General features: G+C 37.3%; 1 protein-coding gene across 1 annotated transcript in view; it reads left to right on the forward strand.

Annotated features, from left to right (window-relative positions):
- Positions 1-13,911: 13,911 nt before the first annotated feature.
- Positions 13,912-17,588, forward strand: part of LOC139732351 (importin subunit beta-1-like) — a 36,502-nt gene continuing 32,825 nt past the window's right edge. Inside the window, exon 1 of the mRNA XM_071643218.1 lies at positions 13,912-14,090. Within this exon, the coding sequence (XP_071499319.1) occupies positions 14,051-14,090 (40 nt within the window). The 5' untranslated portion in view covers positions 13,912-14,050. The remainder of the gene's footprint in view (positions 14,091-17,588) is intronic.

The raw sequence follows: 17,588 nt of genomic DNA on the forward strand, positions 1-17,588 counted from the left end.
TTCAGAAACTACTAATAGAATAGAGATAGCCTTCCGGAATTCAAATGTAATGCTCCACAATGTGTTCCATTTTGTACACTTTCTGTCCATCTTAAACTATTAAAGGCCTTTCCAGATCATCTGCTGTCCTGTCGTTCATACTCTTTGCTGGTGATCCAACTCTGCTGGAAAGAACACAGTGTCCCACACTGTGTTCACATTGTGTCATGTTGTGTTCACAAAATCGAATGTGAAAATGATCGAATTTAATAGGGTAGAAATGGTTTCATATTGTAAATTGATTAATCACAATGACCGTAATTCATGAAATTCTTCCGTCGAGATGTATTGTTTTCATTGCAACTAATTGACAAACTACCTTACATCGAGGTAAATAAGCACTGAATTGATCAGTGTTTATATATGCTCGAGTAGGATTCGAACCTACGACCTCCATATCTCGGGACAGGCGTCATCTCCACTAGACCACCGAGCTTCCGCCCGACAGCAAGTGTTGGTTCTAATCCTTATGGCAGTCGGTACTGCGTAATAATTTAAATTTATGAAATTCTTCCGTCGACAGGTGGTCGAGAGTTTTTCATGGATTTTCATGAATTTGAATTATTAAAACTTAAATTCATATATGACACCAATGTTACAAATTATGACAGATATTATCATTATGTGTTTTCCATCGAAGTTTATTATAAATTGTCAATCCTAAGAACTTCGTTGATGAAACTACATTTATAACAGCAACATCTAATACTATATTATTAGGAAAACTATTCAAATAAATACTAAATAACATTCGCTTGGTTTTGAGAAGGTCCAAAGACAATTTCTTTGATCTTATCCAATAAAGCAACTTTTCAAGTTCTGAATTTAAGTTTTCTTTCAAAATGTGGGCATCTGCATGTAAAAAAAAAGAAACAACCTTTGAATCATCTGCAAACAACAAAAAAGTAAAAAAAAAAAAACTGTAGAAACATTCATATCATTTATATGAGTTATAAAGAAAAAAGTTCCCAGTAGACTGGCTTTACTAACACCGCATTTGATTGATTTTTCTTTTTTTGGTCTTTGTTTATGGAACCTCGTCCAGATAAAGAAATAAATTGTTTGCGATTAGTAAAGTAGCTCCTGAAACACTCCAAGGCTTTCCCACGGATAGCATAGTGACACAATTTATAAAGTAGTATTTGAAGTGTTTGATCGCAAAATGAGCTAAGCGCCATTTTTATGAATTCTAGATTTTAGATTTCAGATTGTGATTCAGATTTTTCAGATTGAGCAAAATAGAGCCTTCCAAGTCATGCCTCGTTTGTAGCGTAACAGGGAATATCCTTGAAATTACTTTTAAAAATATCGAATATTTTCTTATAATTTCCTTGTTTTCAGGAACTTTAAAGGGACTGTATAGTTTTGGTTGAGACCTAATTTCAGGTTTCTAATATTTTTGGTGAGATAATGCAAAACCTCTTATGAAATATGAAAGAGCACGTAATTCCATGAGGAATTCAACGTTTATTTGATGAAAATTGGTTTTGAAATGGCCGAGATATCCAAAACAGAGCGATTCTAATAAAGTGTGGGACCCACCTTTTACTACAATCGCTTTGTTTTACTTTGTTTTCGGATGTTTCAGTCATTCCAAACCCGATTTTCATCAAATGAACTTTGAATTCCTCTTAAAATGGTATGCTCTGTACTATTTCATAAGTGTTTTCTTGGTATCTCGCAACAAGTTAAAAGCCCAATTCTCATCTCCACCAATACTGTACTATCCCTTTAATGGCAAATATTTCAACTTGGCAAGGCTGGAGTGAGCTCGTTTTGCGATCAAACTCTTCATTTTATGATCGATCGATGGTATCGATAGATCGAAGGCCTTGGAAAAGTCCAGCGAAACTCCCACTGCATGTTGACATCGGTCTCCGACTTTGGCGACTATTCCAACGAAGCAGAGAATTGCTTGAGATGTATTGTGGCCTTTACATTGCTTACGAAATCTGAAATGAGAATTCTAAATAATTTCATGCAAGTCAAGTAAAAAAAAAAAAAAAAGGAGTTTAGAATATACAATTTTTTTTCCTACCAACTTATAGAAATCGGAAATACACCAAAAGATTATCCAATATCTTGAGAATCATATACTTCAATCCAAATGAAGATGATACTCATGTAAAAGATAGAGAGAAAATGTAAAAGATAGACAAGACAACACATTATTTAGAACGAAAATTATTTGACACACACACACACACGCACACACACACACAAATATATATACATATTATATATATATATATATATATATATATATATACATATATGAAGAGTTTGTTTGCAAAAACCGATAAGTCCATATTTGCCAAATGGAGATAATTGCGATTAAAGGTCAAGAAAAATAAAGAGATAAATAAGAAAATTGTTGCTTCTTTTGACCATAACTTCAAAAATGTACCTTTATATATAGTGACCAAATAATATCATTTAAAAGGTATTATCTTGTACTTTATGACAAAGACCGTACTTCAAAATCTTCAAAAATGGACTTATCGGTTTTTGCGAACAAACTGTTCATATATATATATATATATATATATATATATATATATATATAATATAACCATAGACGGAAAGAGACAAAAAGAGAGAGGGGAGGGGGGCTCTTATAAACACAAATTACGAGGTGTTACATATAGGTATCATTGGACTTCGCTGTTCTTTTCAATCCCGCCCTCTACAGTTGCAACACCAACAGTGACACCACCCATCCTCGACTGTTTGCCTCATCAACTATGTCGGCCACAGACGTATGACATCATGACTGCAGACGGAGGACTGGTATCTTACCAGTTAATCACAAAGCAAATGCCTGAACAAACTTCACTTGCCCTTATAAAAGCCCACGACGCTTTTAAAAATACCGCACTTCCGCAACTTGTGTGCCAAATCCCAGGTGAGAACATTGTGGTTTCTTACGTATTTAAAGGGATGATAAAGTTTTGGTTGAGGAAGGGGTTCAAATTTCAATTTTCGAGATAATTATTAGAAATCACTTATGAAATATTAAAGAACATAAACTTCTCAGAAAAATTCAAAGTTTATCACTATTGATGAAAGTGGGTCATGAAATGACTGAGATATCCAAAAACATAGCAAGGAATGTGGTCGTAGTGAAAGTTGGGTGTTATCTTTTATTACGACATTTTTGTTTTGGGGTATTTTGGGCACTTCAAAAACCCATTTGCATCAAATTAACTCTGATTTCCTGTGAGAATTGAATGTTCTTAAATAAATCGCAAGAGGTTTGTCATTATCTCACAAACAAATATGGAAAATTGAAGACCTATCTCAACCAAATATCGTATAATTTTGGTTGAGACCTAATTTCAGGTTTCCGACATTTTTTGGTGAGAAATTGAGAAACCTCTTCTGAATATGGAAGAACATGTAATTCCATGAGGAATCCAATGTTTATTTGATAAAAATTGGTTTTGAAATTGCTGAGATAACCAAAACTAAGCGATCCTAATATTTTTTTTTTATTAGGATCGCTTTGTTTTATTTTGTTTTCGGAATATCTCAGCCATTCCAAAACCGATTTTCATCAAATCATTTTGAATAACTTATTCATCTAAGAATGGTATGCTCGATGGTACTATTTCATAAGTAGTTTCTTGGTATTTTTGAAAAAATTAAAAGCACAATCCTCATCTCTACCGATACAATACTATCCTTTTAATACATACAGTGCAAGTACTCGTTTTCTTCTCATCAAAATATTATTTTCTACCTCCATGTTTGGAGATTATCTTTCGTTTTTTCCCTACTTACAGCTTAACAGGTTCCAATCCATAGATTTTGACCTCAAATTGTTGTCATGCTTTTGCTCTGTTACACTAGTGTTTGGCATGGTTATAATAAGCCAGTTCAAGGTTCCAGTCTGCGCATGAGCAGAAAAAGGTCATTTGTACTGAGAGACAGGTTGGTTTTTATATTCACTGAGATAAGCATCTGTGATGTTATAATTATTCATCCAATCCCTATAAATTATGTAGATGGTGCTTGCCAGTACATTTGGCAATGTTAAAAGAAAAAGCTTGTTAATGCACTTAATACCAAACAATGAAATGAATGCTCCCCTTAGTGTTGATTTACGAACCATTCTGGTCACCAAGTCCATTCTTTGTTTGAATATGAATTCCATGAATTGCTATGTTGGGCAAGCTGATGTATCATGTTGCTTTGAATCGGGTGAAGTGCCTAACCAACTGAGAAAGGTGAAAGGTCACTTGTACCCATAAGCACATGAGCTATCTCCGAACTGGCTTATAGTATAGTAGTAGTAGTAGTAGTAGTAGTAGTAGTAGTAGTAAGGTCTTATTTACCCACGGTAGCCTCTTCAGTGTTGCCACTGCTCTGCCAGAGGGCCCTGCCATTATTATTACCCTATAGCGTTGCCAGGTACCCATTCATACACCTGGGTCGAGAGGGACATGGTGAGCAAAACATCTTGTCCAAGGACGTCAGCACTGGGCGGGATTCGAAGTCGGGTCCTCCGATCGGGAGTCCAGAGTCGTATCCACACCACAGCGCCACCACAGACTCAAGAAATAATTGTTACCAGTATGATGATTTCGTTCTTAATGATAAAAAGATAGGAAATAATGTATCGTTGTGGTATGTTTATGGCATTGTTACAAACATATATATATATATATTTTTTATTTTATTTTATCTATTTATTTTTTTTTTTGGGGGGGGGGGTGACTTGCAAAATAACTGAAAATAGAATTATATATAAAAATAAAGAAATTCAGACCTTGACAAAATCTATTGTTGGAGTCATCCGACGAGCCCTATACACCCACGAGAGTCATTATGGTCCAGGTCCCACGAGCTCGACATTGAAAAAAGGTCCATGAGTCATTTACAGCCCACGAGTCAGTATACAGCCCATGAGTTCAACTACCCAAAAGATGTCCATGATATATATAATGACCCTGCATCACAAAAACGACAAATAGTCGATCGATTTTTAGTTAAGGGCAGTTTCTGAAAGAGCAGACTCAAGAAGTAGAATTAAAATGATGTATAATTCAATACAAATGGACTCTCCTAACCTATCTCAATACTGGAAAGAATGCACACACTCTATGGAAAACTGTAAACTGAGAACTGAGAGGCCTGATGTACAGGGTCTATTCAAGCACTTTAATCCTTAAGCAACAAACTGCGCTAGCTGCCCGATGAATGGGACAAGGAACAGGATGTAAAACATTGGAGCAACAACAATAAAGGGATTAAAATTAAATATGCTCTATTAACATACACTGATCATGATTACTGCCAACTTTCAAAGCAGTAGCATTATTTTGACAAAAGTTATAGAGCTGAAAGTGAAGAGTGTGCAAAGGATTTTCAAGAAATGAAAGAGGGCCCTCCAAGACATACCTTATCTCACTATTTTACAACACTTTCCCATTCAATTTATGATCCCAAACTTAAGAATAGTGTAGAAGAAAAAATTTAATATCTCTTTCAGAAAATATGGAAAACTCGAAATTGACTTGGTTGACCCGTTTCACCTTTCTTGAGTACTCAAGTAAAATTAAGGAGTGCGACTTTTTGTTTGTTTTGTGATGCCCGCGGTCACATAGGCCTATATGATATATATAATATATAATACAAAATGCGTTCGTATGTGTGCATGTGTGGTGCTACGACCCTTTTCATTTTGTATGACGCAAGGCCTTTTCACGCGAACATTTTACTTTGAAACAGATTGTATCTCGGCACCCTGTCAAAACAGTGGAACATGTAAGGAACTCCCATCAGGCTTTGCGTGTATCTGCAACGCTGCGTTCACCGGCAGGCTGTGTGAAACCGAGATGCTGAGCGACATCCGTGATGAAATGTACTCTACACAAGCGCCGAACGGTAAGTGATTTCATTTAACGGTTTAACAGGCGATAAATTCCGACGATGCCTACATTGCAGTGCATTTTCACATCATTGTTCAGGTTGGCCTTAGTTACAGAGAGAAAAATCAGGCGAAGAGAAAAGTGGTTTCATCAAATAAGCACTGCAATGTCCACCATGTTTTCGTCGCAAAGTGTTATTAGCATTAATTAGTCAAAACCACGTAATACCATTTAACTGCCGTGGTAACATTACAACTCATTGAATTGTGTAATTACAATATTTCCTCACTCATTTTTATCATACGTGTAAATATTAACTGTCTGAAGGTTTGAATATGTCTGTACATAGTATTTGTTATGTTATACGCAATTATATATATATATATATATATATATATATATATATGTTTATATTTATATAAATTATATGTATATAATTATTTATTTATAACCCTTACTTATCTATTAATCAATCTATCTATTCGTTCATTTAAGCATTCAATCACTCCTGTTATGCATTGTTCGTTCTTTCACACAAAGTTGAGATGGAATGTTTCACCGACCTGAGAGGGCTGGACTACAGGGGTGTTGTCAACGAGACTGTAAACGGAAGGACTTGCCAAAGATGGACTGCACAGACACCATTTGAACACACAAGGACGGCAGAAAACTTTCCCGAAAAGGGACTGGGCAACCACAACTTTTGCCGAAATCCCGACGACCACAGTTGGGTGTGGTGTTATACCACTGACCCGTCTGTGCGTTTTGAAGAATGCGATGTTGGCAAAGCCCAGGCTAGTTGCGACTGATAAATAAGTTTTTACATGCCTCTTACTTGATTTGATTGGATTTGATTTATGGGTTTCAGTATTATCTTTGTACATGCACATACAGAATTATACATTGTTGGTGCCATACATACACATAAATGATAATACACGTTGTTAAAGTATTTTTTTTCTTCATTGCCTTTGCAATGGTTGTTTCTATTCTTGTTGTATTACTGTCAATCATTTTTGAAAATGCATCGAGAAAGTGGAAATATGAAATAAATTTGAACTGAACTGAACAATGTACAGCAAAATGCATCAGCAATGTAATGAATAATACAGAGGGGCTACAACTATAAGATATCACATTTTGATGCATATGTGTAGGTCTGCCTATCATAAAACATCCTACCATATGTGACCATGCATCACAAAACCAACAAAAAGTCACCAGACAGATTCTGAAAGAGCAGACTCTAAGCTTTAAAATGATGCATAACTCAATTCAAATGGACTCCCCTAACCTACCTAAATACTGGAAAGAAAGCACACACTCTGCATGGAAAAGTGTAAACTGAGGAAAGAGGCTACGAAGTACAGGGTCTATTCAAGCGCTTAATCTTTCACCAAGCTGCGCTAGCTGTGCGATGAAAGGGACAAAAACAGGATATAAATCACCGGAACAACAACAATGAATTGATTATTGGATTAAGCTGAAATTGAGCATGTTCTTTAAACACACTCTGTCCATGGTTAATGCCAACTTTCAAAGCAGTGGCATTATCTTTTCAAAAGTTATTAGACTTGAAAGACTTGAAAGTGAAGAGTGTACAAAGGATTTCAAGAAATGAAAGGGGGCCTCTGATCTAATTCAATATGATCATTCTACTCTCCCTCCAAAAAGGGGTTGTACAAAAACTGCTGAAAACACACTTTCCCATTCGTGTTATGATCCCAAACTATAGAATAGTGTATAAGAAAGAAAGCTCTTTCAGAAAATATGAAAAACTTAAGATTGACCGAGTTGGCCAATTTCATCTGTCATCACGTAAAATCAAGGGGTGCTACTTTTTGTTTCTTTTGTGATGCACGGTCACAATATACAATTTTTGCAATAAAGTCTAAAATATCAGGAGATATCAGTATTTTTTCTCAATAAACCATAACTGTAGCTGGTTTAGTCTGGAAACATTTTTATTATAACTGTTGTTCACATTACGCGGTAGTTAACAATACTAAATATCAATTATACGAATTCAAACTTTTACAGTGGTTGTTTCTATCTTTAATTCACATGTTAGAACTACTTTAAAGCACTAATGCTGCATGGGTTTGTGTTTCATCTGCAAGTATGTTAAGCATAGCTTGATTTGCATGATGCAGCCCTCGTACATAATACACATTAAAAATACAATAGGAAGGAAAAAGACTTGCGTAGAGATAAGATCGAAGAAAACAAACCTGAAGGAAAGGAGAGGTCTGTTTGCTTTCACTGAAGGGTTACAAAAAGTTAGATTACCTGGATCACTGATCAGCGAGGTACAGGTGAACAGTAACAGATCATTTTCGGCTACATGATTACGCAATAGATTAAGTGCGATGATTTTTCTAAGAAGGACTTTCATGTATACTTTACATACATATATGACAATGAAATCATTGATATCCAGAGAGCAACATTGTTTTTACAGCTTTCTTAAAAGAGTAGGAGCCTACATGGACTTTATATTTCGAATTTCAGAAGGAAGGGAGTTTCAAATATCTGGTATAATGTGTCTGATAGGTATCGAAGCCATCAGCGTTTTAGGATTGTGTAAATGAAGTTCATCAGATTGTCTTGTGGTATAAGAATATGAATCATGTCCTTGTTTAACTGAAATTATAAGAGAGAAGAAAAGAAGAAGATGGCAATTGACCATTATGTAAGCGAAACATAAAGAGTGAGTTTTGCCCCGGCACCCCCCCCCCCCCACAAAAAAAAAAAAAATATATATATATATATAATGTCATCTACGTACAGTGTTTTTAATTCTGCTGATAAAGGATCTGAATGGTCCCAGTAACCTGAGTTGGTGAATATACTTATAAATGTCTTTTGTAGAAGTAATATGCTATCAATATGACTTTTGACGTTGCCCAAACAAAGTTGCGGTATGAAATGTACGACAATATCAACCACTTGTAAAGTATAAATACATTTTCTTTGGGACATAATACTTAAGCCTATGGAGCATACCAACGTTACGAGACACTCCATCAAAGATGTATTCCACATGAGCTTTTTATATTTTCATTCATATAAGAAGAAATATAGAAATTCTATACTTTCTTTTTGTTACAATAATAATACCATCCATCATGATATTTTAATATTGCATTTTATGCTTCTTAACATGGAAATTAATCAAATTACAGTACATGGACGACGCCACGTTTTCAAAAGTGTGTGGGGGCACTTCGGAGTTTCATGAGCCAACAAGCAATAAAGAAAACAAAAAAACAAAGGCCTTTTACCGTGCTCAAAGGTTTCATTCTATTTCGGGGTAAAAAAAAAGTGGGGGCCCAAACAAAGTGGTGACACCCTGTGTTTTCCTATATGTACAATGCAATTAGCGATCACCTGTCTACAACTCACTTTTTCATCTCCCTTATTAAGGGTAGCCGCTATAGACAGGTATATATATATATATATATATATATATATATATATATGTGTGTGTGTGTGTGTGTGTGTGTGTGTGTGTGTGTGTGTGTGTGTGTGTGTGTGGTGATAATTCACGTATTGGCTCCGCAAAGAAATGAAGAAATAAACTGGTAAATCATTTTTGCCAATGAAGAATGAGTTTATTCGACTCAAAATTGTCAAGACTCCTGAAGAAGGCGGAGGCCGCTGTAATTTGAGTCGAATAAACTCATACTTTATTAGCAAAAATGCACTGCCAGTTTATTTCTTTATGCTAGTTTTTACACCAATGCACAAAAACTCAGTTGCAGTCACATTTTTCACAGAGACTGATGACAGGGAAATAGAATTGCAGGCGTGGAGAAGCCAATTATTGGTCCGAATTAATGATAGTCCAGTATAAGGTATATGATACCAGTTCAAAAAAAAAAAATGCTTCTATTGTTCAACCAATAACAGGGCATTTTACATGCTTTGAATATATCATTTTACATGCTTTGAATATATCATTTTACTTCGTAGGCTACATACATACACACATTGTACATACATACGTACATGCATTTCATTTCATTTCATCTAATTTCATTCCATTTATTTTAATTTTGATTTTCAACACAGAGTGTCAATGTACAAAACATAGCATGAAGAAAGAAGAAAATATATACACGTTTACATACTTTGAAATACGATATAACCACAAGAAGTGAGCAAGAAATAGATACATGCTATTAGCTGCATAACATTGAAAATGTTGAAAATGAACGGGTAGCTAAAAAGCAGAGCTTGTAATATTTTCATTTCATTTCAATTTATTTTCATATTTCTCACATATATCACAATATAAAATAAATTGATACGAAATCTATACAGAACATAATTCAAAATAGAACTTCACCGGAATGTTCAAAAGTTTGTCTTGGTATACACAAGGTCTGTATACATGCGAGTTAAACTGAGATCATAATGCGAAAAAAATATGATGGGGCCTGCGTAAAAGCAAGCTTGTATAGAGCCGCAGGTCCCGTGGTAAAATCAGATTAGGGGAAGCATACGTACAGATATTTTTAGACCATACTATAATTGGGGGATCCGATTAAAACGAACAAGATCAAATCAAATGTTGCTATATAAAATACAGAATAAAACACTGAAAGGTCACATGTTACAACTATAACCTACTACAAGTAAGGACATTGAGAGAACAACGACTGAGATTGTAAGGATTTAAGTGGGTGTGGAGGTATAGATGATGACGTAACAATTGGCATAAATACATAAATGGAAGGTGGGCTAAAAGAATTTTGTCGTGAATATAAAATATACACACAAGGACAATGGAGCTCAGGTGTCAAATTCCAGCGGGGTCCTAAACCATTCTGGCCGTGTGACCATGGTAACAGACAGCTGCCACGCGCAAGAATTCCAACAATCGAGTGTAACAATAAAAACTTAGAGAGCGCAACAGGCAGACTGAAGAATAATAATGTACATGGTTAGGATCCCGTCGGACTACTTCTAGAAGATAAATAAGATAGACAAGGGAGGAAATACTGAGCAACAAGTACTATACAATATGCATGCCGTAGCTGCTCAAAAGATATTGTTTTAATTTTCGTTTGAATGAGGTTAAAGTGGTGCAGCTTGTAAGTTCCGTAGGGAGTTCATTCCAGTACTTAGGTCCAGTGAACATGATAGTTTTTTTCGCAAAAATTGTTCGGGTACGTGGAAGGTGATACGCATAACGTTGGCGGGTTGGATAATCATGAACTGTATAGTTTCTTGTGAACATTTCGGAAAATGCATCTGGTAATTGGCCAGTTGAGAATTTAAACATAAACAGGCAAACGTTGTAAGAAAATAACTCAGGAATTTTCAAAATTTTATTGCTCATAAAAAGTTCATTCGTATGCGATAAATATCCAGCGTGGTTTACAATTCTAATAGCGCGTTTTTGCACAATAAATAACAAATCGATAAGATTTTTAGAAGCATTTCCCCACGCCAGAATCCCATAATTAAGATAGGGAGATATCAAAGTTGAATATATACTCTGTAGAATATTACATGGAAAATAATAACTAAGTTTGTTTAGAACCCCTGTATTTCTAGCAATAATTCTACTTACATAACCAACATGGGTTCTCCAAGATAAATCACTATCAATGTAAAGACCCAAAAATTTTGTACTGTTGACCTGTGACAAATCAATGTTGTTGATCTTGACAGAAATAGGTAGTACAGGTGGGGAATTACTAAACAAAATATAATGAGTTTTTTCAAGGTTTAAGGAAAGTTTGTTTGCAAAAATCCAAGATTGAACAGAAACAAGTTCTTCATTTATTATGTTTATAAGTTCATCAGGATTTGGATGAGAAAAGAACAGATTTGTATCGTCTGCAAAACAAACGAAGGAAAGGATCTTAGATGAGTTCTGAATATCGTTGATATACAAAATAAAAAGAAGTGGACCTAACAGGGAACCCTGAGGAACCCCGCAAGAAATTAACTTAGGTTGGGAATCATGACCGTGGATACTTACAAATTGTTTTCTATTTGTCAGATAATCAGAAAACCATTCTAACGCCTTACCCCGAATTCCGTAATGATTTAATTTATAAAGTAAAATATCATGATCTATTGTATCAAACGCCTTTGAAAAATCAAGAAAAACACCAACAGTATGAGATACATCATCTATAGCATGAGCTATCTTATCAATAAACTTGAGTAATGCGTGAGTTGTACTATGTTTTTTGCGAAATCCAAATTGAGAATCAGTAAATATTTTTGACTGAAGAAGAAAATTAAGGGTACGTTTATACACAAGTTTTTCGAGTATCTTTGAAAAGGAAGTTAAAAGGGAAATAGGACGATAATTATTAACAAAATCTTTTCGCCCTTTTTTAAAAATGGGAACAACTCTGGCTACTTTCATTTTACAAGGAATGGTATATGCATATGCAATGCATATGCATATACCAAGCATATGCATATGCATATGCAAAATATCAAAAATCCTTCATAAATTCCCCCAAAATTCTCGGATCACTACCAAAAGTTAGTCGTTTGTTACTTGTGTCATTTTCAACCTTTCCTGCAAGTTTCATCCCAATCCGTTAACTACTTTTTGAGTTATTTGCACACGGACAAACGAACGAACGAACGAACAAACGAATAAACCAATGGTAACGAAAACATAACCTCCTCCCTTGGCGGAGGTAATAACGTACGAAAAAATGTGACCATGTATATGGGGAGCAAAACATATACATGTGTAACATATGCTTACATAACCTGTATCTCTAGTTGGATGTGTACAAATCCTTGTAACACCCACAAAAAAAATAGCCAATTCATAAAGTCAGCAATCATGATCATCAAGTTTATAGTAATGGTATCATTCGGATTCTCAGCACCCTAAACTTTCCAGGATTTATTTGACCCACATTTTAAAGATTAGCAAATGAATGCAACATCCCCTATACATAATTATATGATACAATTTGGAGAACATCGCTTTTACGTCTTATAAATCTATGCAGTCAAATGTCCAAGTTGTTATTAAAGCAATCAACGTTGGGCACCTTAGGTCTATTCAAGTATCATGGTGGGGAATACGATTAACATGTGACTTATTTTGGTTGCCCTCGTCGGCGCTCTATGAAAGGATTTTTTTTTAAGTACTAATTCATGACCTTAATCAGTGCCACACAAACGGACAGAAAGACAGACACATATTATACACACAGACACATACATGCACTCAGAAAAGAAGACTCATTCTGCTTTCGAATATAGAAATAGAAAATTGGATCCAGTTTCTTGTACGAAATAACTTCATGTAGTGTATGTATTTGCAAATTTCTCACAAATCTGAAAGTTTTATTGGGGGAAATATTTAGTCCAAAAAAGAAACCAATATTATAGCAAACATTGTTTTTACGAGTCATCGTAAGTGCCAAATCCTACAACAAGAACGACTCCGAGTGCTATCGCAACTACAGAAGTTACTCCTGTAATCTTATTGGCCCATAGTTGCTATCCTTGACCGCCCCCAAAGTACTTCCGTGTTTTCGGAATGAATGAACGTACCTTGCTGCCCTCTTTCTGAAGGTTCACATTTTCGGGAATTTTTGTCCCTTTATCAGCAGGAAATGAAACGGAAGTTGTGATTGGCTTACGGCGTTGCGGACAAAACAGACGTCTTCATAGAGCCGAGTTGACAGCAAAATACCATGGGAAAAGAAGTTTCTTTTTCAATCTGAAATGACGTCAGGTTTTTAATTCAGATATATCATCGTTATTTTCTATAAGTAGCGTAGCAGTCAAGGACTCCTTTATGTCGAAAAACTCATCCTCTCTTTAGAACGACAATAGTCTCAATTTGCTCAGTAACTTGTGTGAGTGAGTGTTGTAAAATGGATGGCTAGATGGCTTCTCTCCCTTAGCCAATTATGAAATGGCTTATAACGGGTTCCTATTCAAAGGTTCTCGAGCTCTCCCAGTCTTCCCATAATGCTGTGTTTCTACTGGCGCCCCATGTGTACTATCGCCAAAGGTGGATCATTCTAGGGACAATCTTCTTTCGAGATCAACTTGAGCTGTTCACGTTTTCCTTTCTCAGCTTCAGTTGATTATTCAGGTATATCCTCCTTTAGTGGAATCATTGGAGGAATATCAAGATGGATCTTGTGGCGTATTTAGAGAAAACTGTTTCTCCCGGTGAGTATGCGAGGCGGATCGCACGGATCGGCCAGCGGCACTGTGCGACAGTGCTAAACTGCTATGTGTATGTCACCCATGTCATTCATCTAATGTCAGTGTATTTGTAGCCGTGCCGTGAGTGACTCTGTACCTCAAATGCTGCATGGTTGTAGTTGTATTGCACTGGTTGGTGGCGAACTGAACTTGCATGCCATGACTTAGCAATAAGAATGTTAATGTTACTGAATCCACATATATCTGACATAAGAATTTCTATGCCTATTTTCTCTTTGCTTCATGCTTTCCCACAACCACAACAACGGGGCTCTAAATTTATGTAATTTAAAGTTGGTATAGCATAGGTTCTACAATCGTCATCGACAGCAGCAGCAGGAACCTCCCTCTCTGACTCTGGCTGACTCTGTTGTGTGAGAAGTGCTGGCGCCTTTCAATGACAATGACAATGGCAATGCCATGTTTTGGAATCCCCCCAAATAGCAGGGATGTAATGTTAGAATTTTCTTCTTCTTCTTCCAGGTAGTACAGTCCACTAAATGTGTATCACTACAATCAGCGTACACACTACTACTCTAGTGTGTGTCACGTGGGGGTGGGCAGGTGTGGTGCAGACTGCAGACATATACAGTGTCATTGAAAATGTCTACAAAATCACTTGATCTATGTGCTGCTAAAAACACCCCTGGTTGTTTCATAGTGCAGTTGTATGTCCTGCACCCTCTTTTTAGTACTACTAGTAGAGTCTGCAGAGCTTGCAGAGGAAGGCTGTTCCACAATCGGATTGGATGGCATCTGGGAAGATTGATGATTGGTAACATAATGTTCTTGTGTGAGGGACAACAAGTTTCAGGGTAAAAATATGTCAGTCCGGGAAACCCGCTCACGAGGCCCGCTCCCCCGTACGAGCACTCCTCCGCCTCACGAGGCCCCCGGAGAGCCTCATGACGCTCCCGGGGAGAGAGACTCAAGAAGCTCCCTGTTCACTTTTTATTCATCTCACATCTGATATATAAATTGTCGCAACTTTGCACGATGATTTTTTGTTACACACACATGTCCACTATCCATGATGAAAAGAAGAACTAATTCTATTTGTTTTTTTTTACAACAATCGAGTTATCAACCGATGCACAGCAACCCATCGAAACACGGGCACCAGCGGGTTCGCTCAATGCAAGGCTGCCGCACCTAGCGGCCTGATCCGACTATATATTTTCGGTGCTTTTTTCTGCGGCTCTCACCTCTCCACGCACGAATCAGCCTCGTGAAGCTGAAGTCTGACATATTTTTACAAAAATTCGTAACGACAAAAATAAAATCAGTACTAACCTGATCTTGTGCATATATTCCAATTTACTATTCCATGCTGATAGAGTAGGTGGGTACTCCAGTTTGTTAGCAAACTAATCACTTTGTAGGTATGACAGGTTCACTCTCTTCGTCAATTCCGCCGTCGGCTAACCTTTTGGCGCTTTTTCTGGAATCATCCCGCGACGCGACTTCACATTACATCACGCATCCAGCACGTACAGACAGCGCGCAAGCTGTGAGATTTTCAGAGCGAGCTTGCGCACGCACGGGTACCAGAGGATACTGTATCATCAGGTGCGTGCGCAAGCTCGCTCTGAAAATCTCACAGCTTGTGCGCTGTCTGTACGTGCTGGATGCGTGATGTAATGTGATGTCGCTTCGCGGGATTCCAGAAAAAGCGCCCAAAGGTTAGCAGACGGCCGAATCGACGAAGAAAGTGAACCTGTCATACTGTACCTACAAAGTGATTAGTTTGCCAACAAACTGGAGTACCCACCTACTTAGTCAGCGTGGAATAGAAATTTGGATATATGCACAAGATCAGGTTAGTACTGATTTTATTTTGCTCGTTACAAATTTTTGTAAAAAGATGTCAGACTTCAGCTTCACGAGGCTGATTCGTGCGCGGAGAGGTGAGAGCCGCAGAAAAAAGCACTGAAAATATATAGTCGGATCAGGCAGCCTTGCATTGAGCGAACCCGCTGGCGCCCGTGTTTCGATGGGTCGCTGTGCATCAATTGATTAAAACTCGATTGTTGTAAAAAAAAACTGAATTTTTTATTCTTTTCATCATGGATAGTGGACATGTGTGTGTAATACAAAATCACTGTGCAAAGTTGCGACAATTTATATATCAGATGTGAGATGAATAAAAAGTGAACAGGGAGCTTCTTGAGTCTCTCTCCCCGGGAGCGTCATGAGGCTCTCCGGGGGCCTCGTGAGGCGGAGGAGTGCTCGTACGGGGGAGCAGGCCTCGTGAGCGGGTTTCCCGGACTGATGTCCACGATGCAAGTACGGAGATGGTGCAGGTACTGTGTACGGTATTAAGTCCGTGGGATGTTCACTAGGGAGTTCATGACCCTGTACATCATTACTGCCTTCAGCTGGGCTCTGCGTTCTTGAAGTGTTTGCCAATGCAGCTGGTGAAATCACATTGGCGTAACACTACTTGTCCATCGATAATCGCTAAGGATAAAACGTGCGAAACGTCGCTGGACTTTCTCTAGTTTGGTGATGTTCTCCTGTGTGGAGGGGTCCCAGACAGTACAGGCATATATTGCAGGATAGGGTGCAACAGAGTTGTGTAACACAGGATTTTTGTTTTCCTTGGTCAGGCATTGATGTTCCTTCTGAGGAAAGCTGATGTTGTTTTGGGGGTTTTTTGAGGGGGGGGGGGGGCAAAAATCTACTACGTGCTTTCTTGCTTTACATGTAGAAAAAGGTATCAACATGATGATTCCAGCTGAGGTTTTTGGTTAGGTGGACTCCAAGGTACTTTGCGGTATCTGCCCTCAAAAGTGTCTGCCCATGGAGGCAGTAGGGCTGAGTGATAGGCTTCAGTTTCTTGGTCACAGTGAGAACCTGACACTTTGGGGGATTAAATTTTACACTAATGTGCTTTTGTAAACATGTACATGTATAGTTTTAATCCTGCAAGTTCAAATTGCACCAAAAATCATGATGGAAATGCCTCTAAAAAGTGATTATATCTTATTTCTATTTTCAACCAACATCGCATTCAGTGATCAATCACATGAATTAGATTCTAGAACCAAACTGGTTTCATATCAGGAAGCGTCTGTAAAATTTTATGCATTGACTTTGACATGCCATTGCTAAACTCAAAGGAAACCTCATTCTTCACCAGCCATTTCAACATATGCTGCCTGCTTGTGGCATGAAACTGGAGTTAGCTAGCTAGAAATCTTGTCTATAGATCTAGGCCCTATAAGTTGTGATGTACATAACCAGGGGTTGAAATCAATGTACCAAGGTACGTAACGTTACATATCTGGACCCCTCTCGCTCTAGCCAATTATTAAAATTTAGGCAGTGTATAATGTGCAACCACACATGTGTGTCAAACCATTTCCAGCCACATGCGTGTGGTTGTAGCCACAGCCTGAGTTGCTGGATACACAGCCAGGAGCCACACATGGTACACGCGAAATGTGCAAAACATGCAAT

This window comes from Diadema antillarum, unplaced genomic scaffold (genome assembly GCF_040938485.1).
Source record: "Diadema antillarum isolate AM-2024a unplaced genomic scaffold, OU_Dant_1.0 seq00000414_RagTag, whole genome shotgun sequence".
NCBI lineage: Eukaryota > Metazoa > Echinodermata > Echinoidea > Diadematoida > Diadematidae > Diadema > Diadema antillarum.